The sequence below is a fragment of the Oncorhynchus tshawytscha genome, linkage group LG04 (assembly GCF_018296145.1).
Source record: "Oncorhynchus tshawytscha isolate Ot180627B linkage group LG04, Otsh_v2.0, whole genome shotgun sequence".
Classification (NCBI taxonomy): Eukaryota; Metazoa; Chordata; class Actinopteri; order Salmoniformes; family Salmonidae; genus Oncorhynchus; species Oncorhynchus tshawytscha.
In genome coordinates this window covers 53,539,859-53,563,932 of record NC_056432.1, presented here as the reverse complement: position 1 = coordinate 53,563,932, position 24,074 = coordinate 53,539,859, and the positions used below count along the sequence as shown (strand labels likewise).

General features: G+C 40.5%; 1 protein-coding gene across 2 annotated transcripts; it reads right to left on the bottom strand.

The window, feature by feature from the left end:
• Positions 1–14,210: 14,210 nt before the first annotated feature.
• Positions 14,211–22,866, bottom strand: LOC112248994 (mucin-15). 2 transcript variants are annotated; one of them, XM_024418521.1, is made up of 4 exons: positions 22,758–22,866; positions 20,567–21,395; positions 14,957–15,130; positions 14,211–14,816 (listed from the first exon to the last, which is right to left on the bottom strand). In XM_024418521.1, the coding sequence occupies exons 2-4, from the start codon at positions 21,372–21,374 to the stop codon at positions 14,695–14,697; spliced, it is 1,104 nt and encodes a 367-aa protein (XP_024274289.1). In that variant the 5' UTR covers positions 21,375–21,395; positions 22,758–22,866; the 3' UTR covers positions 14,211–14,694. The 2 variants fall into 2 exon arrangements, with proteins under 2 accessions (XP_024274289.1, XP_024274290.1); XM_024418522.2 differs by having other exon boundaries at positions 20,567–21,390; positions 22,758–22,861.
• Positions 22,867–24,074: the final 1,208 nt, after the last annotated feature.

The following is a 24,074-nucleotide window of genomic DNA, read 5'->3' as shown; positions in this document are numbered from 1 at the left end:
GGGCACTCTTTTCAGTCTTCAAATAAAAGGTTATAGTCAAGGAGCCGTTGAAGAACCTTTTGCACATGCTGTATGTGTTCCTTCAGGGAGTAAGAGTAAATCAGAATGTCAATGTAGATGAGAAAGTGGTTGATCATATCCTGGAAAACCTCATTCATGAAGGATAGGAAGACAGCGGGGGTGTTTGTAAGGCCATGACCAGGTATTCGTAATGCCCTCGGGCAGTGATAAAGGCCATCTTCCATTTGTTGCCTTCACATATACGGACAAGGTTATATGCACTTCGCAGGTCGAGTTTAGTATAGAAGTTGGCGCAGCCCACTTGTTCAAGGGTTGCTGGGATCTGAGGCACAGGGGAACAAATCTTGACCGTGACGTCATTCAGTGAACAATAGTCAACACATGGTCGGAGACCACCGTCCTTCTTAACCCAACAAAGAAGCTGAACGCAGCCGGGGAAGAAAAACGAATGAAACCGTTTGAGTGATTCATCAATGTAGTTCTCCTCATTTTCCGGGATAGATAGGGGGTAAACACTGCCCTTCGGTGGGGACACTCCAGGGAGACACTCCAGGGAGAAAGTCAATAGCACAGTCTCCTGGACGATGTGATGGCAGAGTGGAGGCCTTGATTTTGCAAAGACATTGCTGTACTGGGCGTATTCAGATGGTATGGTGGATGGCACTGCTGAGGCAGAGTCCTCAATGGTGGTGGCTCTGCAGGGTATGCTGATACCTGGAGAAGCAGGTAGAAGACCAGGACTGTAGTTCACCTGATTTCCAAGAGATGGCAGGGTCGTGACGACAAAGCCAGGGGTGCACCGAGGATGAGTGGCTGTATGGGGGATGAGAGTTCCATGAGTTGAATGGTTTCGGTGTGAAAGACTCCAATCTGGAGGGTGACACTCTGTCAGGTGTACAATGAAGCCTGTGCCAAATTGCTGCCCGTCCAGGGTGTTAATTCTTAAGGGAGGGGTGACAGGTGTTAGATCAATGTCAACCTCTTGTACTAGCTGGTGATCGATAAAATGACTTGCTGCTCCTGAATCTATCAAGCCGGCTGCGTACTTGGTAACCCCCTTCACGGTTATCAATACTGGGACGGAGAGTTGCTTCGGCGATACTTAGCAATAAGGACATGCTTACCTGGATGGCAGTGGTGGGACCCTTCTCATCTCTCCGTGGGAGGAGAACAGGGCAACGGCTGAGTAGATGATCTTTCCCTCCACAGTATAGGCAGAGCCCTTCTTGGATCCGCTTTGACGTTCGATACACGGGAGAGGGGCATGACCCAACTGCCTGGGCTCTGGAAGACACGGACGGGATGACAGAATCATGGAAAGAGAAGGTTTTTGGTTCCTGGGTGGCAGAGTTCTTCGGCGATGAGGTGGTCGATGGAGATGGACATACGAATGTATTGATTTAAATCCTGAAGGTTCACCTTTACAGGCCAGCTCCGCCTGAAGTTCCCTGTTGAGTCCTCTTCGGTAGACGGTAAGTAAAGCAGCCTCACTCCATCCACTCCCTGCAGCCATGGTGCGGACCTCGAGGGCATACTTGGCAGCTGAATTGCATCCTTGTTGAAGTTCTATCAGGAGGTCTCCTATAGAGACCGGAGGAAGAGTGATCGAATACCTCTTTGAAAAGGGTATCGGATCCGGGTTCTGTGCTGTTGGCAGTCCATATGGTGGTGGCCCAATCCAGAGCTTTGCCTGTGAGTAGAGACAAAATCCACCCTGCTGCTGTCGGTGGCGAAGTTAGTGGGGTTGTGCTCAATTTATTTGCTGCATTGCATCAGAAATCCTTGACATTTCCTAGGCGAACCGTCATATTTTCCGGGCATGGGTATGAACGAAGGAGGGCTATGGGTTACGATACCTGGCATCGGAGGAGTAGGGATAGGCTGGCGGAGAAGATGGCAAATTTCCTCCATAAGCTCCTCTTGCTGGGTTAGGCGACACTTTAGCTCCGCTGAATCCATTCTGTAATGAATACTCAGGGAGAAAAAGGTGTAGATTCACATGCAGAGTCCTGCAGATTTTTTAAAGCCTTCACAGAAGGCAGGAATCGTGATCGCAGGCAATGGTCAAACACAGGTAGGCCGTCAAAAACAAACCATTCAAACAGAAAGAACTGAACTTAATAGGGAGCTGATGAGACCAGGTGAGAAACGAACACAGGTGAAATCAATGAACTAAAATGGAAGACAGGGCTACATTCCAGAACACAAAGAAACAGGGCTACGTTCAAGAACACAAAGAGGTTGGTTGACTAAGAAAATAAAAGCAGAACCTTACACATAACCATAACATGATGCAGCCACCACTATGCTTGAAAATATGGAAAGTGATACTCAGTAATGTGTGGTATTGGATTTGCCTTAAAAATAACACTTTGTAGCTTAGTTAATTGCTTTGCCACATTTTTTCAGTATTACTTTAGTGCCTTGTTGCAAACAGGGTGCATTTTTTAAAATATTTTTTTATACATTTTCTAACATTTAGAAAAACACAATTTTACTTTGACATTATTGGGTATTGTGTGTAGGCCAGTGACAACAAATCTCAATTTAATAAATGTTTTAATTCAGGCTGCAACACAACAAAATGTGGAAAAAGTCAAGGGGTCTGAATACTTTCTGAAGGCACTGTAAATGGTTAGTGGGTTGGGTTGGTGTTGAGTTTGACACGGTTTGGGTCTGGTTGGGAGAGCAACGTTTTAATAGTCTTCCAGCCACACAGTTATTGAATGAAGGAATTGTGGCCACAAGCTGAATTATCTGTGATTTCTGGAACTTTTTTACTTATGGGTGTTCCCGTGAATCAAACCCACTATCCTGGCGTTGCAAATGCCATGCTCTATCGACTGAGCTACATAGTACTGCTGCTGCTGCTGTTGCTGCAACTAAAGAAAAACAGGCCCTTTGATTTGTGTTCTAAAAGCTTAGTGTGTTATGTGCTGTGTGTCCTTGCTCTGAGACATAGATTCAGATCCTTCAACATTGCTTTGAAGTCAGTGAAGAGTCTGTCTTTCTTCCACCTTTGTGGGGGATGTGAATGAGTAAAATGGCATGAAGGAAGGTACAATTGGTTTGATGACAGTATGTCATCTGAAAGAGTATCATCCTCTGCATTGCAGGGCTCCGAATAGCTTTCAGTGTCCTCTGTGCACTCAGATGTAGCCGATTTTAATCAGCTTCCTGCCTTCGCCACAGCATGATACACACTATGGGAGATTGGGGACCTGGAAACACACAGGAACCAGTGGCTGACACGGAGGAGCACTTATGCAAAAGGAAGGGGCTAATAATGCAGGACATAAATTACTGACAGCAGAATATGCCACTTAATTGGTGCCCAACCGTCATGCAGGACACTATAATTCACTGGAGCACAAAAACAATAATTTTTACATCTAGACTTTGTTTATTTCTGAGCTTATACAAAATAATTTTGAAACAGGCGTGACAGTAATCAATGAGTGGGAACAGACCACTGATATGTCTGGGCCTCATAGAGAGACAGAGCTAAAACAAATAGTCCATTCAAAATGGCTACCACTGGGAAAACATGACCACTGGGAAAACCCTGACCCCTAACCTTAACCCCTAGCCTAGCTAACATTAGTCATCTAGCTAATGTAGCATTAGCCACCTAGCTAACGTTAGCCACAATAAGTTGGAATTTGTAATTGTACATATTGTACAAATTGCAATTCATGACATGTCATATGAATTGTAATTTGTAACGTACTATACATCCTACTACCGCTATTATATTGGTAGGCCAATGTAATGTAACCTAACGTAAAGTCACCTAACGTAAATCCTGTGTCATACTAAATGGAGTTGCACAGACTTTAGTAAAATATAATACGTTTTACTCTGAGACCAGGTTACCCAGTGTAGCCCTCCAGTGAGTCACCTAATCAGCTGTAATAAAGGTGGCAACTGAGAAGCGATAGTAGTTAGCTGCCTTTCACAGCTACATTTACAGCTACTAATTTAATTGACTGTTTATGCATGCTGTGGTAAAAGTGTGAGGCTATCATTCCTTAATTTCAAAAGTGCTTTTATTTAGTTAAACGTCTTTCGTGGAACACTCACTACACCATGCTAATTTCGTAGGGCTGACAAGATTTCTGAACCTTTTATTAACAATGTTCAAAAGAACATTGACAGTACAGGATGACTCAATCTCATGTGTGATGTTCTGAAGTAGTAGATGTGTGTTGTTGTCAATGGAGTAGAGTACAGTGATGGGCTACATATAAGACTGTATGCATCTTCATATTTATTATCTCGGCAACAGACATCTCCTCTCCCAGGGTCCTTAATTCTCATAACCATGAACAAATTAAGTGACCAGTTGCTCTTAAGCCACCATTACTGTACTGTAGCTTCTCCCTGCGGATTTGCTAGAGCAATAGCTTTCATAGGCACAATGGTATCTGGAAACAGGAAAGTCCATTTCACATATGGAGCACAAAATCGTTCAATACTACACTTTATTTTGCTATGTGAATTCTGTCACTGCTTATCGATTATCGCATCGGATCTACTTGTTTGTGTTTGGACTTTTATAGATTGGATTTTGTTTCTAAATCTCACGTACAGTACAAACCTAGAGGTCCTCGCGGGTGGATAATAGTTGTAATAATGAGCAGTGCCCGAGAGAGCTGCAGCATGCACAGTGCATCTCAAAGCATGGCGTATGGTGTGAGATCTTGCTTTGTTTCCTCACTTTTGCTGACCTTGGTATTAGCCTCCTTCCCATATATAATTAGGCAGGTGTTAATTCACTCATTCCTCCTCAGTCATAACTCAAACCAAGTGAAATGTGGCAGGCTTAACTAGCAACGCTCCTGCTTCGGCGGATAGCGTTGAGTTGTGTGGTTGTGTGGCTAGCTGGTTGCCGTACTGCTGGCTCACTTAGCTGATCGATAGCTAATTCCCTTACATAATCAAGGGGCCACAACAAAGGGAATGCAGTGAAAGGTGTGATAATTGATTACGTTTGCTCTACATTTTCCCCAGTGGTTCCACTGGTGTGTAACCCCCTAATTTTTCACTGAGCTGTTGAGCGGAGGTGCTGAGGTGGGCTCCTTGCACACATCGCATTTGGTTAGAAGCGATATGAGGATATAATGCACATTAGGAGAAGTCTGTGTTGATTTTGTTGTGGGGGTTGTCTTACACAGTAGGCCTCCTATTGGGCCAAAATCTTAATTTATTTATTTAGTCTTACTTACTTTCAGATATACCTACTGTATGTATGTGTCGGGCCCACTGGCTTAAAATGCAGCACACATTTATTTTGATGTAAAATATTGTTATTCATGGGGTCGTCAAACTATTTTGTTATCGCCAGCTTTTGCTTGAACCAACTGTCAGTCTAGAATTAAGAAGGCCTTTCTTTCCTTGAAGTGGTTATAAAATAAAAATCTGTCTGTCGACAAGGCCTCAGGTGTCGTCTCCAGGAGAACTGTCCGAGACACTGTCAATAGTCTAAGTACATCCAGCTGTGGTGCTGAGGAGAGGGCAATGTGAGATGTGAGAAACCGTGGCAGAATTCTGCCTGCCTTGCACATCTAAAGGAAACCGAGCTTAGAGGAGAAATGAGGACTCCCACAATGGGAGCAGCATGAAGTCGAATGAACTCCTTCACAACAGAGAAACCATGAACAGCCCTTGGCTGTCTCAAAATGTTACTAGCCGTCGAATCCTTGCTTCCACCGTCCTTGTTTACCTTCATTTCCTCAACTCCTTTTCAAGCACGTTGGAAGAGAAGGTCGAAGGTCTCGTCCCTAAGACCTCCTTTTCCTCCACTGTGCTTTGAGAGAGGGGTGAGAAATTGACAAAATCAGAATGAAACGGCTAGTAATTTGACAGCTGGTAATGATTTCAGACACAGCACTAAACTGCCTTGTTTGTTTGGGAATCCAATTTTATAAACAGTGAAATTCTCTCCAAAAACCAGTCTGGTTTTCATTGGTTTCTGATTATGCTGCCAGACAGTGAATAGGGCCTAATTTTCTCTAGATTGTGTATTGTGTGTGTGGATGCATGTGATTCAATATTATTAGTATTTCATAATAGCAGTTGTTCATTGTCTTCTTACTTTTGAAGGGCAATAATTGTTCAGTTCAACACTTATTTTGGCAAAGAAATATAAATAATCAAAAACTCTTCACAAATCAGTCTTTTCACCTCTAGTATTGAAATTCAATTTTAACCAAGTGTACGAACAAATTAATTAATTGTGTGGATGCCTTTGTACTCAGAGGGAAATCTGCTCAAGGAACTATACATAAACCATTCCCCACTGGTCGACATGAGTTCGGAGGTATAGGGAAAAACAACACTCATTTTTATTTCATAACTACAGTACATCAAAAAGGACCTCTAAAGTCTAGAAGACAGGTGTCAAACTCATTCCACAGAGGGCCTGCAGGTTTTCGCTCCAACCTTGTACTTGAATGATGAGAATTAAGGTCACTAATTAGTAAGGAACTCCCCACACCTGGTTGTCTAGGGCTTAATTGAAAGGAAAAAACCCAGAACCTGAAGATACTAGGCCCTCCATGGAATGAGTTTGACACTTCTGGTCTAGAAGGATTATTGGCCTAGTAAAGGACAGTCTGTTTTGAGGGTTAATTTGTGTGCAGAAGTACATCACTTTGATATCGTATGAAATATAAATATGATTAAAATTGTATAAAATATATAGACTACCGTTCAAAAGTTTTGGGTTCACATAGAAATGTCCTTGTTTTTGAAAGAAAAGCCATTTTTTGTCCATTAAAATAACATCAAATTGATCAGAAATACAGTGTAGACATGGTAATGTTGTAAATGACTATTGTAGCAGGAAACGGCATATTTTTTATGGAATATCTACACAGGCGTAGAGGCCCATTATCAGCAACCATCACTCTTGTGTTCCAATGGCACGTTGTGTTAGCTAATCCAAGTTTGTCATTTTAGAAGTCTAATAGATCATTAGAAAACCCTTTTGCAATGATGTTAGCACAACTGAAAACTGTCCTGATAAAATAAGCAATAAAACTGGCCTTCTTTAGACTAGTTGAGTATCTGCAGCATCAGCATTTGTGGGTTCGATTACAGGCTCAAATTGGCCAGAAACAAAGAAATGTATTCTGAAACTCGCCACTCTATTCTTGTTCTGAGAAATGAAGGCTATTCCATGTGATAAATTGCCAAGAAACTGAAGATTTGGTACAACGCTGTGTACTACTCCCTTCACAGAACAGCACAAACTGGCACCAACCAGAATAGAAAGAGGAGTGGGAGGCCCCGGTGCACAACTGAGCAAGAGGACATGTACATTAAAGTTTCTTGTTTGAGAAACAGATGCCTCACAAGTCCTCAAATGGCAGCTTCATCAAATAGTACCCGCAAAACACCAGTCTCAAAGTCAACAGTGAAGAGGCGACTCCGGGATGCTGGCCTTATAGGCAGAGTTCCTCTGTCCAGTGTCTGTGTTCTTTTGCCCATCTTAATCTTTTCTGTTTATTGCAACTCTGCCTAGAAGGCCAGCATCCCGGAGTCACCTCTTCAGTGGAGTCGCCTCTTCACTGTTGACGTTGGGACTGGTGTTTTGCGGGTACTATTTAATGTATCCAGGCACTCCGCTTTGCGTCATGCGTAAGAACAGCCCTTAGACATGGTATATTGGCCATATACCTCACCCCCCATGCCTTATTGCTTAAATATCCCGTATTCATGGGAGTAGAAACTGCACAGTCGATAAACAACAAATACATCCAGTGTGCCAGTTTCGCATTTATCTGTCTTTGCAAACAGGAAACCTACCATTTTCCTCTGGAACGTGATTGTTAATTTCACTCTGTCTCAATGGATGTGCTATGGGCTTTGAGGCTGCCTTTGTGCAATATGTCTCTAGCAGGGTGAATAAGGCATGCAAGCCTTTTGTTGACGGCTGCTTGGTTTCCTTACAAGCGAAGGGAATTCAGCTGACCTCATCAATGCTGACAAGTGTTTTGCTTTCCTCCGTCCTGTGCTGTCTGGCCTGCAACTAGCAGCTACCCAGGCATGTCTAACACCTAGGGCTCTTTTCAATCCACATTGCGGAAGTTCAGCTTTACAGCAGAGACTGCATTTACGGTCAATTCTGCATATATCAGCTCAATTGTAAATTACCTTAACATTTCTATCACATAATCTGTAACGCTAGAGACCCTACTGAACTGCAAGAAGCAGGTAGGCAGCTGCCAAACCAAATCTCTTATGCACTAGCAGGATTGTAGTATTACCTATGCTATGGCGCCCCCCTTTGAAAAGGAGCTGCAATACACTGCCAGGAAGCAGTTATTGTTTTTAAGAAAACAGTTCTCTCTTCATCAAAAACAACAGAACAGGTTGGTGGGGGTGTTAGGAGGTGATGTGAGAAAAGCCGCTTCCTGAAAACCCTCTGTGACAGCAGCTGCACCTTGCACACCATATGCCCCATTTTGCCACCGATCCTCTCTAATCTCTCAGCTCTATCAGAACTGATCCAAATTGCAGTTAGAGAGTAATGGCATGCTTGCCATTCCTCTCAGTGTTTCATCAAGATCCACGAGCTGGATCACTGTGGATCTGGAGTATACATTCAAACCTATAACAACTGTCCTTCCCTGCTCGTTCAGTCAATTATGTTAAAGAAGCTATACAGAACTTTTTCCCGTATGGGTGCTCTTAAGCCAAAGCGGTCCCCTAAATGGACAGAAATATTATCGAGAAATGACATCAATGGACATAAAGAGTCACACCTTCCCACACCCATGAGCAAAACCATATATTGTTTGCCTAAAATGGAAGATTTTTGTGCTTTCATGAGATAACAATTTGTTATAAAATCTAATTTATAAAACCCTTCTTACATCAGCTGATATCTCAAAGTGCTGAACCAGGCTATGAGGGGTGGCCAGTCCTCTTCTGGCTGTGCCGGGTGGAGATTATAACAGAATATGGCCAAGATGTTTAAATGTTCATAGATGACCAGCAGGGTCGAATAATAATAATCACTGTGGATGTCAAGTGTGCAACAGGTCAGCACCACAGGAGTAAATGTCAGTTGGCTTTTCATAGCCGATTGAGATTATCTCTACCACTCCTGCTGTCTCTAGAGAGTTGAAAACAGCAGGTCTGGGACAAGTAGCACGTTCGGTGAACAGGTCAATGTTCCACAGCCACAGGCAGAACAGCTGAAACCGGAGCAGCAGCACTGCCAGGTGGACTGGGGACAGCAAGGAGTCATCAGGCCAGGCAGTCCCGAGGCATGGTCCAAGGGCTCAGGTCCTCCGAGAGAGAGAAAGAAAGAAAGATAGAAAGAAATAAAGAAAGAGAGAAAGAGAGAGAATTAGAGAGAGCATACCACTAGAGGGATGTCTTCAACCACCAACTTACCATCCTGAGACAAAGCCGAGTATAGACCACAAAGATCTCCGCCACGGCACAACCCAAGGGGGGGTGCCAACCCAGAAAGGAAGACCACGTCAACCCACTGAAGTGACGCACCCCTCCTAGGGACGGTATGGAAGAGCACCAGTAAGCCAGTGACTCGGCCCCTGTAATAGGGTTAGAGGCAGAGACTCCCAGTGGAGAGAGGGAAACTGGCCAGGCAGAGACAGCAAGGGCGGTTCGTTGCTCCAGTGCCTTTCCGTTTACCTTCACACACCTGGGCCAGACTACACTCAATCATACTGAAGAGATGAGTCTTCAATAAAGACTTATAGGTTGAGACCGAGTCTGCGTCTCTCACATGGGTAGGCAGACCATTCCATAAAAATTGAGCTCTATATGAGAAAGCCCTGCCTCCAGCTGTTTGCTTAGAAATTCTAGGGATAGTTAGGAGGCCTGCGTCTTGTGACCGTAGCGTACGTGTAGGTATGTATGGCAGGGCCAAATCGGAAAGATACTGTAGGTAGGAGCAAGCCCATGTAATGCTTTGTAGGTTAGCAATAAAACCTTCAAATCAGCCCTTGCCTTGACAGGAAGCCAGTGTAGAGAGGCTAGCATTGGAGTAATATGATCAACATTTTCAGCCATATTTAGCACTAACTGAAGTTTATTTAGGGCTTTATCCAGGTAGACGGAAAGTAGAGCATTGCAGTAGTCTAACCTAGAAGTGACAAAAGCATGGATAAATTTTTGGACAGAAAGTTTCTGATTTTTGCAATGTTACTTAGATGGAAAAAAGTTGTCCTTGAAACAGTCTTGATATGTTTATCAAAATATAGATCAGGGTCCAGAGTAATGCCGAGGTCCTTCACAGTTTTATTTGAGATGAGTGTACAAACATCAAGATTAATTGTCAGGTTCAACAGACCTAGAACATGAATCTCTGTTTTGTCCGAGTTTAAAAGTAGAACATTTGCAGCCATCCACTTCCTTATGTCTGAAACACAGGCTTCCAGCGAGGGCAATTTTGGGGCTTCACCATGTTTCATCAAAATGTACAGCTGTGTGTCATCCGCATAGCAGTGAAAGTTAACATCTGGTGGATAGAGAGCCATTTATTATGGTCAACATAGGAGGGCGAAGCACATGAAGCAACCCTTTCGGTAGTTTAGTTGGACTTAGGGTCCAGTATGCAGCTTGAAGGTTTAGAGGCCATGATTATTTTCATCATTGTGTCAAGAGATATAGTACTAAAACACTTGAGTGTCTCCCTTGATCTAAGGTCCTGGCAGAGTTGTGCAGACTCAGGACAACTGAACTTTGGAGGAATACGCAGATGTAAAGAGGAGTCCGTAATTTGCTTTCTCATGAGCATGATCTTTTCCTCAAAGAAGTTCATGAATGTATCACTGCTGAAGTGAATGCCATCCTCCTCCTTATCTCACGAAAGCACAAAACTCTTTCATTTGAGGAAAACAATATATGTTGATCTGAATACAGCCGACATTCAACCCATAAACAATTAGCAACTAAACTTCCATCGTGTTCCTTCAAGTGGCCTTTCCTGTTTGGGAGGAAAAGCATAGAACAGTCCATTAGGAATAAAGGTATACCAATTCAGGCACTGTTGTAAAATTCAGGAAAATAAGTTAGACAGACAAAACAACCTAGACGAAGACAAACAGAACACAAACTGTCTTGATGTAATGATTACTGTAACTGATTATGAGCTGACACATATTTCAGGTACAGTAGCCAATCTGATACTCTATTACCAAGACATCTGAATGTGTCTTTTGTAAGTTGATAAACTCCAGGCGGTAATATGGTTTGGTGCAGATGACATAAAAATAGAGCTCTTTGGCCACACACACCAGTGATATGTTTGGCATTGAAAAACAGAAGCATTTGCCGAAAAGTACCTCATACTTACGGTAAAATATGGTGGTGGATCTTTGATGTTATGGGGTATTTTGCTTCCACTGGTCATGTGGTTCTTTTTAAGTCAACGACATCATGAACTTTTCCAAGTACCAGGACATTTTAGCCAAAAACCTGGTTGCCTCCGTAAGTGGCTCTTCCAGCAAGAACATATCCCCAAGCACTAATCTAAATCCACAAAGAAATAGTTAATTAACCACAAAATCAACATTTTGCAATGGCCATCTCAGTCTCCAGACTTGAACTCCATTGAAAACCTGTGGTTTGTATTGAAGAGGGCAGTACATAAGTGCAGAAAAAGGATATCAAGGAACTGGAAAGATTCTGTATGGAGGAATGGTCTAAGGTCCCTCCAGGCCCGGTCCTGGCCGTTCTACCACCCCTGTTGAGACAAAACTAGAATAGTCCCAGTAAGCAAAATTAAGTTGAAAACATGTCTAAAATACATATTTTCCACACACTGAGGTCAGGTTCAATTTAGGTTCTGAATGAAAGGTAAAAAAATATGTACTTTCCGGACATTTAAAATACGTATTTTCTGGGACATTGAAAAGACATCACTTATAGACATCTATGTTTGGGCCCTATCAAGGCTGGACTAGACCGGACAAAATCTGAGCCAAACATAGATGTCTATGATTGGTTCAGATTTGGACCGGACTGCACCAAATCTGAACCAAACAAAGACGTCTATGTTTGGGCCAAATCAAGGCTGGTCCAGATCGGACAAAGTCTGAGCCAATCATAGACATCTATGATTGGTTCAGATTTGTTCTGGACCAGACCAAAAACCAAGATCCGTGGAAATCAAGACCGATCAAGACTGCACCAAAAAATACATTTAGGTTAGGCTACTTGATCTAAGAAACCTGCATGATGTAAAAAGTGTTTGTCTCATTACATTGTCATTTATTTATATCCAGCCTGTAGGCTACAGAAAAAGTCACATCCGCAGCAATGCGTCTCTCCAACAGCACCCTTGAGATGCGTGCTGGGAGTGGACCTTAAATATTTTGTGCCCCTACCTTTGACAAAGTGGGCACTGCTAATTACAGGTTGGCATCAGCGCTCACCTAAAAAGCCATATGCTACTGGTCAGTGGAGGCTCCTTGGAGGAGAAAGGGGTGAGGGCTCATCCTCAGTGAACTTCATTTTTTTATTAAGTGAAACATTAAAAAAATCATTTTTTAGATAAAACTATACTAAGTATATTCACGTCACCAAATAATTGATTAAAACACACTGTTTAGCATTGAAGGTCTACACCTAGGAGGCTCATTGTTCTCACCCACTTTTATAGACTTACACAGTAATTATGACAACTTCCGGAGGACATCCTCCAACCTATCAGAGCTCTTGCAGCATGAACTGACATGTTGTCCACCCAATGAAAATATCAGGGAATTAATCTAGTACTGAAAGCATAAGCTACAGCTAGCTAGCACTGCAGTGCATAAAATATCATGAGTAATTGACTCAAAGAGAAAGAAAGACAACAGTTGAGCAGTTTTGAACAAATTAATTTCTTCCAAAATTAAGGAGAGGCAAGAGAGAGAGAGAGATAGAGAGAGATTTGGTTGTATTTTGTTTTACTTTCACTTTCACAAATTGTCATTGTTTTTGTGCAGAATTTTACAAAAATATAAACACAACATATGAAGTGCTGGTCCCATGTTTCATGAGCTGAAATAAAATATCCCAGAAATTTCCATACGCACAAAAAGCTTATTTCTCTCAAATTTTGTGCACAAATTTGTTTACATCTCTGTAGTGAGCATATCTCATTTCCCAAAGTAATCCATCCACCTGACAGATGTGGCATATCAAGAAGAAGTCCTTATATTAAGCAAATTTAATTTAGTCTTTTATTTAAGGATAGCCAGGGGCACACTCCAAACATAATTTTACAAACCAAGCATTTGTGTTTAGTGAGTACGTCAGTTCACAGACAGTATGACCAGGGATGTCCTCTTGATAAGTGCGTGTATCGGACCATTTTCCTGTACAGCTAAGCATTCAAAATGTAACGAGTACTTTTGGGTGTCAGGGAAAATGTATGGAGTAAAAAGTACATTGTTTTATTTAGGAATATAGTGAAGTAAAAGTAAAAGTATTCAAAAAATATAAACAGTAAAGTACAGATACCCCCCAATTTACTTAAGTAGTACTTCAAGTATTTTTTACTTAAGTACTTTACACCATTGGGAAAAAGGGTGTCATTATACTCATAGGGGGAGGGTGCTAGAGTTTTGAAAACAGGGGTGCCAATCATTTTGAACCCTATCTATATTTTAGTCATTTAGTAGACACTTTATCCAGAGCGACTTATAGGAGCTATAAGGGCCTTGCTCAAGGACATATCAACACATTTCTTTTACCTAGTCAGCATGGAGATTCAAACCAACGACCTTTCAGTTATTGGTCCAACACTCTTAACTGCTAGGTTACCTGCTGCCCTGCTATCTTTTTTAGATATATTTGTATTACTTTTTAAACAAAATCTCTTTCTCTGAGCAATTGTATTAGTATAAAATAATCTAATTTCCCCATTGATTTATGCAATATAGCTCAGTATTTGATATTTTTATTTTATAGTCTTTTTTGCTCATCTTTATCAAGGGTGCCAATAATTATGGACATGATTCTTGAAGTATATATCTTAACTGACTTGCCTAGTTAAATAAAGGTTCAATAAAAATCAAACATTTATGTTTATATTGAGATGACCTCTGGCTAAATTGTCATTTAGAGTAAGGTACAAAAATAACCTTATTTGAGTGTAGGTCTTCATGTCTAAGAAATGTTTAATTACCTTTGTCGAACCGTCTTGGAAATATAGCAGACAATTAAGACTTAATTTATGGCTTTTATTACTTCTATAATAGACTGTGCTGAAGTGTCTAGAATCCTACATTTGGATCCATGCATGACGTTTTCTCCCATTGAGATCAATGCGATAATTATGTGGAAGTCTAAGTTATGTAAAGGTAGTATTCATCCTAGGCGTAACAAAGAATGGGAATATTTCCAGCAAATGTAAAAACTTTCCTTCCAAACCAATGTAATTTTAGAAATAAAAACATATAAACATATTATTCAAATGTTCCAAAATAATAATACATTCCTAACACATTTCCAAAATCTCAAAGTTTCCTGGAATTTAGAAAAATATACAAACCCACATAACCAATGCATTAGGGTGCAGTAAATCCATGACTTGATATTCTGCTATAGAGACTTATGCATGTTAATACGTATGTCAGGTCTCAATAAGTATTTTGTATATGAAAGTCTCCTTTAAAGTGTTTAAGGTTAGTCTTGGAGTCCTTCTCAATTTTGATGTCCTTGTGGAAAGTGGTCCATTGGGATATTTTCCATTTGGAGTCCACGATTGTAGTAGGCGGAACCATCATATTTCAAGTCCACAGGCTCAGGGTTGTTCAGTCGTAGAACTAGGAGTGAGAAACAGAGATGTGACATTTTGCATGGCCGATGGGATAACAGGAGCTTTCCTATTATTGATCCAGTTCTATCAGATATAAAATATGCCAGGAAATCCTAAAAGGGAAATATCTCTAAGGGAACTTCCTACCTGGGTCTGAGGGGATTTCCTCAACAAGCTTCCTGTGTGTGAAATCCCGTCGGTCTCTCCTTCTCAGGATGACGTAGACCACCATCGCCACGAAGCACACTGCCACTCCTATGCCCAGGATGGCAGCCCATGCCTCACTCCTCTTCTTGTTCTGCACTGCATCTGAGGCCAAGCCTTTAGAAAATGTATCAAAAAGAATACATGAAAAATAGGGAAATACATTGCAAATACAACATTCTAATATCGGTGCAATTCTAATATATGGTGCAATAAAATGTTGTCTGGGATGATATATCTCTGTATTTCAAAATATTCTTCCAGTTACACTTTATTTGGATAGTTCCATATACTGTAGATTATATACAGATGGTCAAACTATCAACAAAGTGGCTGTTGATAAGCAAATACTTCCTAAGGTTACGTTTAGGGTTAGGGATAGGTTTATAATAAGGGTTAGGGTAAGAGTTAAGGTTAGGGTTAGTGGATAGTATGTTGAAATGTTGTTGACAGTTATTGAACATCGACAAATCATATACAGTACAAACCATCTACTTGTGACTATCCAAATAAAGTACCATTCTTCCTGTAATTGAGGGCAAAATGTGTGTTTAAAAATAAATGTGCATAAAGAGCACCCTTTTGCATGAGTAGTCTCAACTCAATAGATAGTACTATTTCCCAGCCGTGTAATAACGCCGCCACAATCAGTGCAAAAGCCATGAGTGAAAATAACATTATTATTGCAATTCAGTAAAAGTTTTCCATCTATTTAATCACGTTGAACCAATTAGTGAAACCAATAATTAACCAATGTCAGTCAAATGAAGTGTAAAGTGTATCAGTATTTCATTGCCGTTTCATGTCATTTGTGAAATTACCACGGAAGTGATACAGTGATTTCAGAAAGTATTCACACCCCTTGACTTTTTCCACATCTTGTCCTCTTACAGCCTGAATTTAAATTGGATTACATTGAGATTTTGATTCACTGATCTACACACAATACCCATAATGTCAAAGTGGAATTTAGTTTTTAGAATTTAGTTTTTTACAAATGAATAACTTATTTAAAGCTGAAATGTCTTGAGTGAATATTCAACCTATGTTATGGCAAGCCTAATAAATAAATTGCTGCATTTTGCATTTATATTTCTGTTCAGTGTAGTTACTCCACAATACCAACTTAAATTACAAAGCAAAAAGTAGGAAGCCTGTGCAGAATAAAAAATAATCCAAACATACATCCTGTTTCCAATAAGGCACTAAAGTAATACTGCTAAAAATGTGGTAAAGAAATAAACTTTTGTTCTGAATACAAAGCATTATGTTTGGGGCAAATCCAAAATAACACATCACTGGGTACCACTCTTCATATTTTCAAGCATGGTGGTGGCTGCATCATTTTATGGGTATGTTTGTCATCGGCAAGGACTAGGGAGTTATTTAGGATAAAAATAAATGGAATAGAGCTAAACACAGACAAAATCCTAGAAGAAACCTGTTTCAGTCTGCTTTCCACCAGATACTGGGAGACAAATTCACCTTTCAGCAGGACAATAACCTAAAACACAAGGCCAAAACACTGGAGTTGCTTGCCAAGATGACATGTAATTTTTTCTGAGTGGCCTGATTACAGTTTTGACTTAAATTGGCTTGAAAATCTATGGCAAGACTTGAAACCAGCAGTCTAGCAATGATCAACAATCAACTTGACAGAGCTTGAAGAATTTTACAATCCAGGTGTGCAAAGCTCTTAGTGACTTACCCAGAAAGACTCACAGCTGTCATTGCTTCCAAAGGTTATTCTAATACATATTGAATCAGGGGGGTTGAACTAGTGTTTCATTTTGCATATATATTTTTTGGATAACATTTTTCTTCCACCTTGAGTATTGTGTCTGGATCGTTGACTAAATTGACAATTAAATACATTTTTTCCCCCACTTTGCAACATAACAAAATATGTTAAAAAAAAGTGAAGGTGTGTGAATACTTTAAAACATTTGACCAACATGATTTATTAAATTATGCTCTCCCTGAATCTCTGATTGAATTACGTTAACCAACCCCGTAAGAGGAAAAGCATTATGGCTGAAATGCATTTACAGGCTGTGTTAGTTCTGCTAATGTATTGATAAAAATTCAGTTCCTTATGCCTTGGATCCAGCACCTAGGTTGTACTCATTAATTTTGTGACTAAAAATGCCACGAAAAGATAAAGCAAAGAGGACTATGGATTGTTTGTGTTACCCATGGAAACCTGTTTACCATAATACTACTGTCTTCTTGGGCATAATGTGGTTTGTGGTATACGAAGATGAGATCTAACTATTCCAAGGGCAGTTTTGATAAAACTTTATACAACTAAATGAAAAGTACCAGACTAGTCAATATGTTAATAAGATTAACAACATGTTTACTATGAACAACAGTTTCCCCTCTTCGAAAAAGCTTTCACAATCTCAGTCATCACATTTGGAAATTCAAATGTTTACTTCCCTGACATCTCCTTATCTGAAAACCAAGCTTGTTAACCTCACTTGTGTTTCTATTTTCTCACAACACCTTTTATTTGATAAAAAGGAGCACACCCTGCATTTACATTAGAAGAAAGGGGGGTATTTATATTCATGTGTTACACGTTTCGTCAAAATATTGTTTTGGCTGTTTAAGCCTGACTCCCGACTAAACACAATGTCGATTGGCACTGATGAAGAAGTGCATTATAGTTGCTTGGGAAAACATTGCCATTTCTAAAGGAGGAACATAATTAGTAGGAAAACCTTTTGTCATCATTGTGATGTTTTCAGATTGACATTAGATGTAGTATTACGTTAGCTAGCTACCTAAGATTGAGGGGAGAGCATTGGATTTTATCTAGCTAACTCTAGAATTGCTAGGTATTTGTTATGAACTGCTAGCTAATGGCAACATTGCCATCTGTCTAAAGTAAATTTGGTATTTGGTATTTTTTGGTATTTTATTAGAATCCCATTAGCTGTTGCTGAAGTAGCAGCTCCTCTTACCTGTGTTCACACAAAACATGACATAATACAGAACATCGATAGAAAATAACAGCTCGAGGACTGAACTACACAATTTTGAAATAAGAAAATAAGAACAAAATAAGAACCCATTTTGGTTCCAGGTAGAACCCTCTGTGGAAAGGGTTTTACATGGATGCCAAAAAGACTTATACCTGGAACCAAAAGGAATTCTTTAAAGGGTTCTCCTATAGGGACAGCCGAAGAATCCTTTTAGGTTCTAGATAGCACCTTTTTTCCCCAAGAATGTAGTGTAATTTAGACTAAAAAGTCACCATTTGGAATGACTGGGCACCACTTGACTTTTGGGGGCCACTATGGCTGAGGTCTTTTAGAATGTAGACTCAAAAAATTAGGAGTGCATCAAGGGTTCTTCTAAGATCCTCAAAGTTCATTGAAGAACCTTATGGTTCTTGGCACTGAAAAATGGCAACAAAAAGGTTCTTCCAAGAACCACATATGAGGTTGGGTTCATAGAGGAACCGCTTTAGTTCTTGGGGGTTCTTGCAGGAACCTAACTACCCAATTGAATCATTTGGAATTGAATTTGAGACGACAGCAGGTGCAGGCATTTAACTGAAAAATTGAAAGATCTCCTCAATTTAAGGTAAGGTTTTTCCCTAGTATGATCTAAATTGATATTATTTTATGATTATACTGTCTATCTTTCATATTTGTGCAAATGGCTGCTTGACACTTTGTCCCTTTTTTACAATTCTTTCTATGACAGGAAATGGACACGATTCAATGGATGTCAATCAACAAAAAGGTAAGAATATGTTAAAGGATATAGCAGCATTGGGCAAAGATTACTGAACTGCGTAGTTATTTGTATTTGTCTTTGTATGTACAATTAGTAGTGGTTTGCCTCATAATGTTATGCAGATCACATGTATCATCTACAGTTTTCATTTTAATTCATGGTTTCTCTAAAATCTTATAGGACTGTCACAACAGCCATCTTCCTCATCCTTTACCTTTTCAATAAAGATCCCAGAGCCCTCTACATTATGGACAAGGTATGTGTATGAAAACCTTTGTCAAAGGTGAACCGTTTTTTTCCCCCATTCACATTTACCACAAAAACCAAGGTATGTTTTGTTAATCATCTGTAGAATTCCATGTATTTTTAGTATTCACAAACTTCACCCTCCCTACACCTCTGATGAATATAACAGGAAACCTGTCCGATCATCCTGGCTATGGATAACCTACAGAGGACACCAACATCAACATGCCAGAGTCGTTTTAAAGGGTTCTTCGAATAATTTAGGGGTTAATTAATCAATTTGAAGAACACCTAAAGCATCCTCCAGGAACCTTTTATGTTTAGTGTAACAATGGCGTGATGCTAACAAGTGACGGCGGGTCAATCCATGAATAGAGAAGATATGATCTAGGTCCGGATATTGTCTACTTTTGTGTGACATGGTTGTGGGAAACGCTACACCTTTTCACTCCATGTTCCCTAAAGGAAAGGTAATTAGCCAGTATTGGTTGTCAATAGATTAATAAACATTGCCTATAAAGACTGCGATGCATAACTAGTAAGCTGTACTAACCATGGAAAATCTGTAAAGCAACATGCAAATGAGGTAAACAAACAGGTCAAAACAGCCACAGTCTAAACAAATCACTGGCTGAAATGTATGATGAGGTCTTCTCAAAGGTAACACTGTTTTTCGTTACACATTTCCAAGTTTTTACAGTTTGATAGATGTAGTTACTACATATTCAAATCCATGAATGGACCTGGCAAATAATGTGTAAGTGTTTGAAAAGGATGTAATTGAGTTTGAATTACAAGAGGATCTATTCGTACATCATTTATAACCTGTCAAAATTGGTGATATCCTCCTTTAATTAATGTCTCCAATCATCCACTCAAATAAACCCTTGTTTAGTATGTTAGAAACTGGAGAGCAGTACTCTCACGCCCTGTATGGCAGCAACGAACCTCAGCTACTGACCCCCTCCTTCCTGTAGCCAGGCTAGCTTAGGGGTCTTTTGTCCCCCGAAGAAGGTGTTTGTAATGGAAGCCTCCACTCACTGTGGGCATGCAAGTATTTTCTGAAAGTCAACCCTACCCAGCCGGTTAAGGAAGGGGAGTTTGTGCTTTGACTTTTTTTTTTACAAGTAACAAAAAAGAAAAGAGATCCGTCAAATGTGGGTCAGGGAGAGACTGGAAAGAAAGCGTTGTGTAAAAAAGACGATGATGATATATCATAAGTGCCCTTTGAGTGTTGTTGGGTATTGTGTAACTCTCTAACTAGGTCCCTCCTATGTTCAAATCTGATACTGTGTGGTTATTTGTAACTTTTGACTGCTCTGTCTGGTTGCTGACTCATGCATTAATGCCTCTCCCTAAAACATTTAAAACAATATCACAATGGTTAAATGAAGTGAACACACCCAACTTTAAATTGTTGTGATCTCTTGGTATCTCCCTAAAAGTTGTTACAGGCTCACTTGAACAAGCAAGTAAGTAGGTTATAGGCGCACACAGCAGTACCCTCGAGACAAAGAATGTACCAGATATTTAGACGCTGGAACACTGTCTCCTCACCTCTCGCAGAGTTGCTTCCTGAAGCGGCACCAGTTTCCATCATGGCTGTTATTGTGCTGGGACCTGTGGTTGTTGTAGTTTCTGGGATGATTTTGGCAGTTGTAGTCCCAGGGGAGTCCAAGGGAAGCTTTGTGGAGGGGGAAGCTGTGGATGGTTCACTGGATGGCTCTGGTACTGCAGTCGTTACATTATGGAAGTCCTCTGTACTGTTGGTTACCCTGTTCTCAGCACCAGGATCTGGACCAATCTGCTCTGTGCTATTGGTGTCTGGAGCTGTGGTTGTCTCATTTAATTCAGTGTAATTGGACATGGAATTAGAGCCATTTGAGTTTTCTGTGATTGTAGTAGTGGTGGTAGTTTGGAATCCACTGTCCTCTCCGGTTGCATTGGAAACTTGGCTTGAGTTTAAGGCAACACTCACTGGGGGTTCTGGTGCAACAGTGGTTTCTGGGGGTTCCTCTGCTGTAGCATTTGGCAACCCTGGTGGCATTGTGGTGCCAATTGTCACACCACCTGAAGTCTCATTTGTGTTCTGGATGTTGTCCTGTTCCCCACTAAATGACACAGAGCCATTTGCGATAACCCATTCAGAGTCATCTGTTGACTCAGTACCCTCCAGGGTCATATCAACAATGTCATTGGACAGAGCTTGTGATGTTGTCTTGTTTAGCTTGGATTTGACCAATTGACGAAGCCAACTTTGATCAATCATTTGTCCTGGAGAGTCTGTTGGTGCCTGGAGCAAGGCCACATGAAAACCTTGCAGTTGCAGAAGCAAAACAGCACTGATGATTGTGTAAAGATCCATATCCCGTCTCTCGTTCCTGTTCTGAACAACAATCAACACGTAAACAAAATATTTTTGTTAGATAAATCTGTTTTCTTAATTATCCCATTTTGGCCCAAATGTCCCATGGTCTGCAGGCCACTATTGATTATAAATAAAGAATATACAGTAATGTACATCATTTTTCTTAAGCAACCAGTCGCCAACAATTAAAGTATGTATGAATAGTTCAACTGATTAAGGCCAGATAAGGACTTTATGAATTCCCAAGATTTCCATATGGTATTTCATATTCCCCATGTTCTGGAACAATTGCTCACCCTACACTACAAAAAAAGCAAGCTCTCTATGGGTGGTAGATTGATTTGACTTTATTGTTATCTTTTAATAGAATTATTATCTATTCATACCAATCCAGGAGATAAAATGTTGATGCTATCAGTTTAGCTTTGATCTCAATTTTGTTAAGGCTGACTCAGGGTCAGAAGGACAATTATTTCCCCTGAATAGAAGCAAATATTTTTCTAATCAAATCTCCCAGAACTTGTATTATAGAGTGTCTGCCAACTCAGTTATGGGGACAATAGACTAAAGGAATGCCAATGCAATAATCATTCAGGGTGTAACTATGGGGAGACTCCCATGTACTTTAGTTGAGTCAATCTGGGATGAACAGCTATATTGCCTGTTGGCATGCTAAATACACATTCAGCAGCGTTTTCAAAGCACACATGAATGTCTACCTAGCATTTCCCCTTCAGAAATATCCATAAAGCCAAGGGTTGATTAGGTTTTGATAGCATGATAGAAATAAAATAACATATCTGAAATGATGTGTTCTGTCTGTTGGGGTTAATTACTTTATTTTATTTACATTTAAGCATAGAGAAAGTGTCATGATTAACTCAGTCACTGTAGACCATCTTTTTGCCGAAATGTTATCCTCCTTCAATCACTCTGAGTATCTTTGTGTTAGGTTCGTGTGCTCTTCCAACTTTACATATTTGGTTTGGTAAAAATAAAGTTGGTTTAACACCATTTGAGTCCCCTCAGCAAATTATGCAAAAACAAAACATATACACTTGACAATGACCTTAATCTGCATAAAACAATAGTCTGGAGGAGATGACACATGTATATTGGTTTGCCTGACTCGTGGACAACTACTAAGTACAAATTTAACCCACCAACACCTCAATATGATCATTCTGTTTCATTTGAAAGTGGTATGGCATTTGCAATCGGACGGATTTTCCTAATTCGTTTTGGTGGCGTTATCATTTTACTAATCAAACTGTACCAGACACATATATTGGTCACACAATTCAATGTCTACCATACATCTCCCATACAGAAGAAATTGTGAAATAGCTCTACATTACTAAAATCACGATCACCACGTACCTTTTTCTGGTGCTTGGTCAGGTGGTTACAGCTAACAGGTGTACGGAATGCAGTGAGATCTCTCAGTGAAACAGCCAGCGTATGAGAGAGATGGAACAATAGGCTAGGGAAGGGGGAGGGCAGTGCAGGGTATTCAGATCAGTACTGCCAGGAACCTGTTCTACCTGATTTTACACCTGACACAAACACACCCTGATATCCAGACAATCCCTAAATGGTCATATGGAACTGGCTATAGGGTAACTAAGGTTATTTAGACATGTCATGGTTTTATGGCTTATCTTCTGTGTTCCTGAGATGTACACTACACATCAGTTTATTTCAGTTCAGTTTGGTTTCCAGGTGTGCAGCACCTGAATTCCCCCTTTGGGCGGAGCATCTGCCCCCAGGTCCTCGGGAACATTCCTCCCTTGTGATCGTGGAATGGCTTCTGTCGTCATGGCAACAAAAGGGCAGTACAGCGTCCATCAAATCAAATCAAATGTTATAAGTCACATGCGCTGCATACAACAGGTGTAGACATTACAGTGAAATGCTTACTTATGAACCCCTAACCAATAATGCAGTTTTAAAAAATATATGAGTAAGAATAAGAAATAAAAGTAACAAGTAATTAAAGAGCAGCAGTAAAATAATACTAGCGAGACTATACACAGGGTGTACTGGTACAGAGTCAATGTGCGGGGGCCCCGGTTAGTCGAGGTAGTATGTACATGTAGATAGACTTATTAAAGTGACTATGCCTAGATGATAACAACAGAGTAGCAGCGGTGTAGCCATTTGATTAGCTGTTCAGGAGTCACATGGCTTGGGGTAGAAGCTATTTAGAAACCTCTTGGACCTAGACTTGGAGCTCAGGTACCGCTTATCGAGCGGTAGCAGAGAGAACAGTCTATGACTAGGGTGGCTGGAGTCTTTGACAATTTTTTGGGCATTTCTCTGGCATCTCTTGGTTTTCACAAAGGCCATCGTGCCCACAGAAGAGCAGCATGACCATGAAAGTCCATATAATATGTAAAGGCCATAAACTACCCAAATCCAAGATATAAAATAAATGTCTGCCCAGAAAATAAAACCCTGAGCAGCCTTCCTCTGACGCTGCCTGGTGTAGAGGTTCTGGATGGCAGGAAGCTTGGCCCCAGTGATGTACTGGGCCGTGCGCACTACCCTCTGTAAGTGCCTTGCGGCCAAATATTTTCAGTCTCCTGAGGGGGAATAGGTTTTGTCGTGCCCTTTTCACAACTGTCTCGGTGTGCTTGGACCATGTTAGTTTGTTGGTGATGTGGACACCAAGGAATTTGAAGCTCTCAACCTGCT

What these genes read in the sequence shown, in the direction of transcription:
- LOC112248994 (XM_024418521.1), bottom strand. Translation starts at nt 21,374, where the DNA reads ATGGATCTTTACACAATCATCAGTGCTGTTTTGCTTCTGCAACTGCAA. An exon ending in AGGAAGCAACTCTGCGAGAG is followed by an intron (nt 15,131 to 20,566) that starts GTGAGGAGACAG and finishes CATTTTCTAAAG; the next exon opens with GCTTGGCCTCAGATGCAGTG. An exon ending in GGAAATCCCCTCAGACCCAG is followed by an intron (nt 14,817 to 14,956) that starts GTAGGAAGTTCC and finishes TCTCACTCCTAG; the next exon opens with TTCTACGACTGAACAACCCT.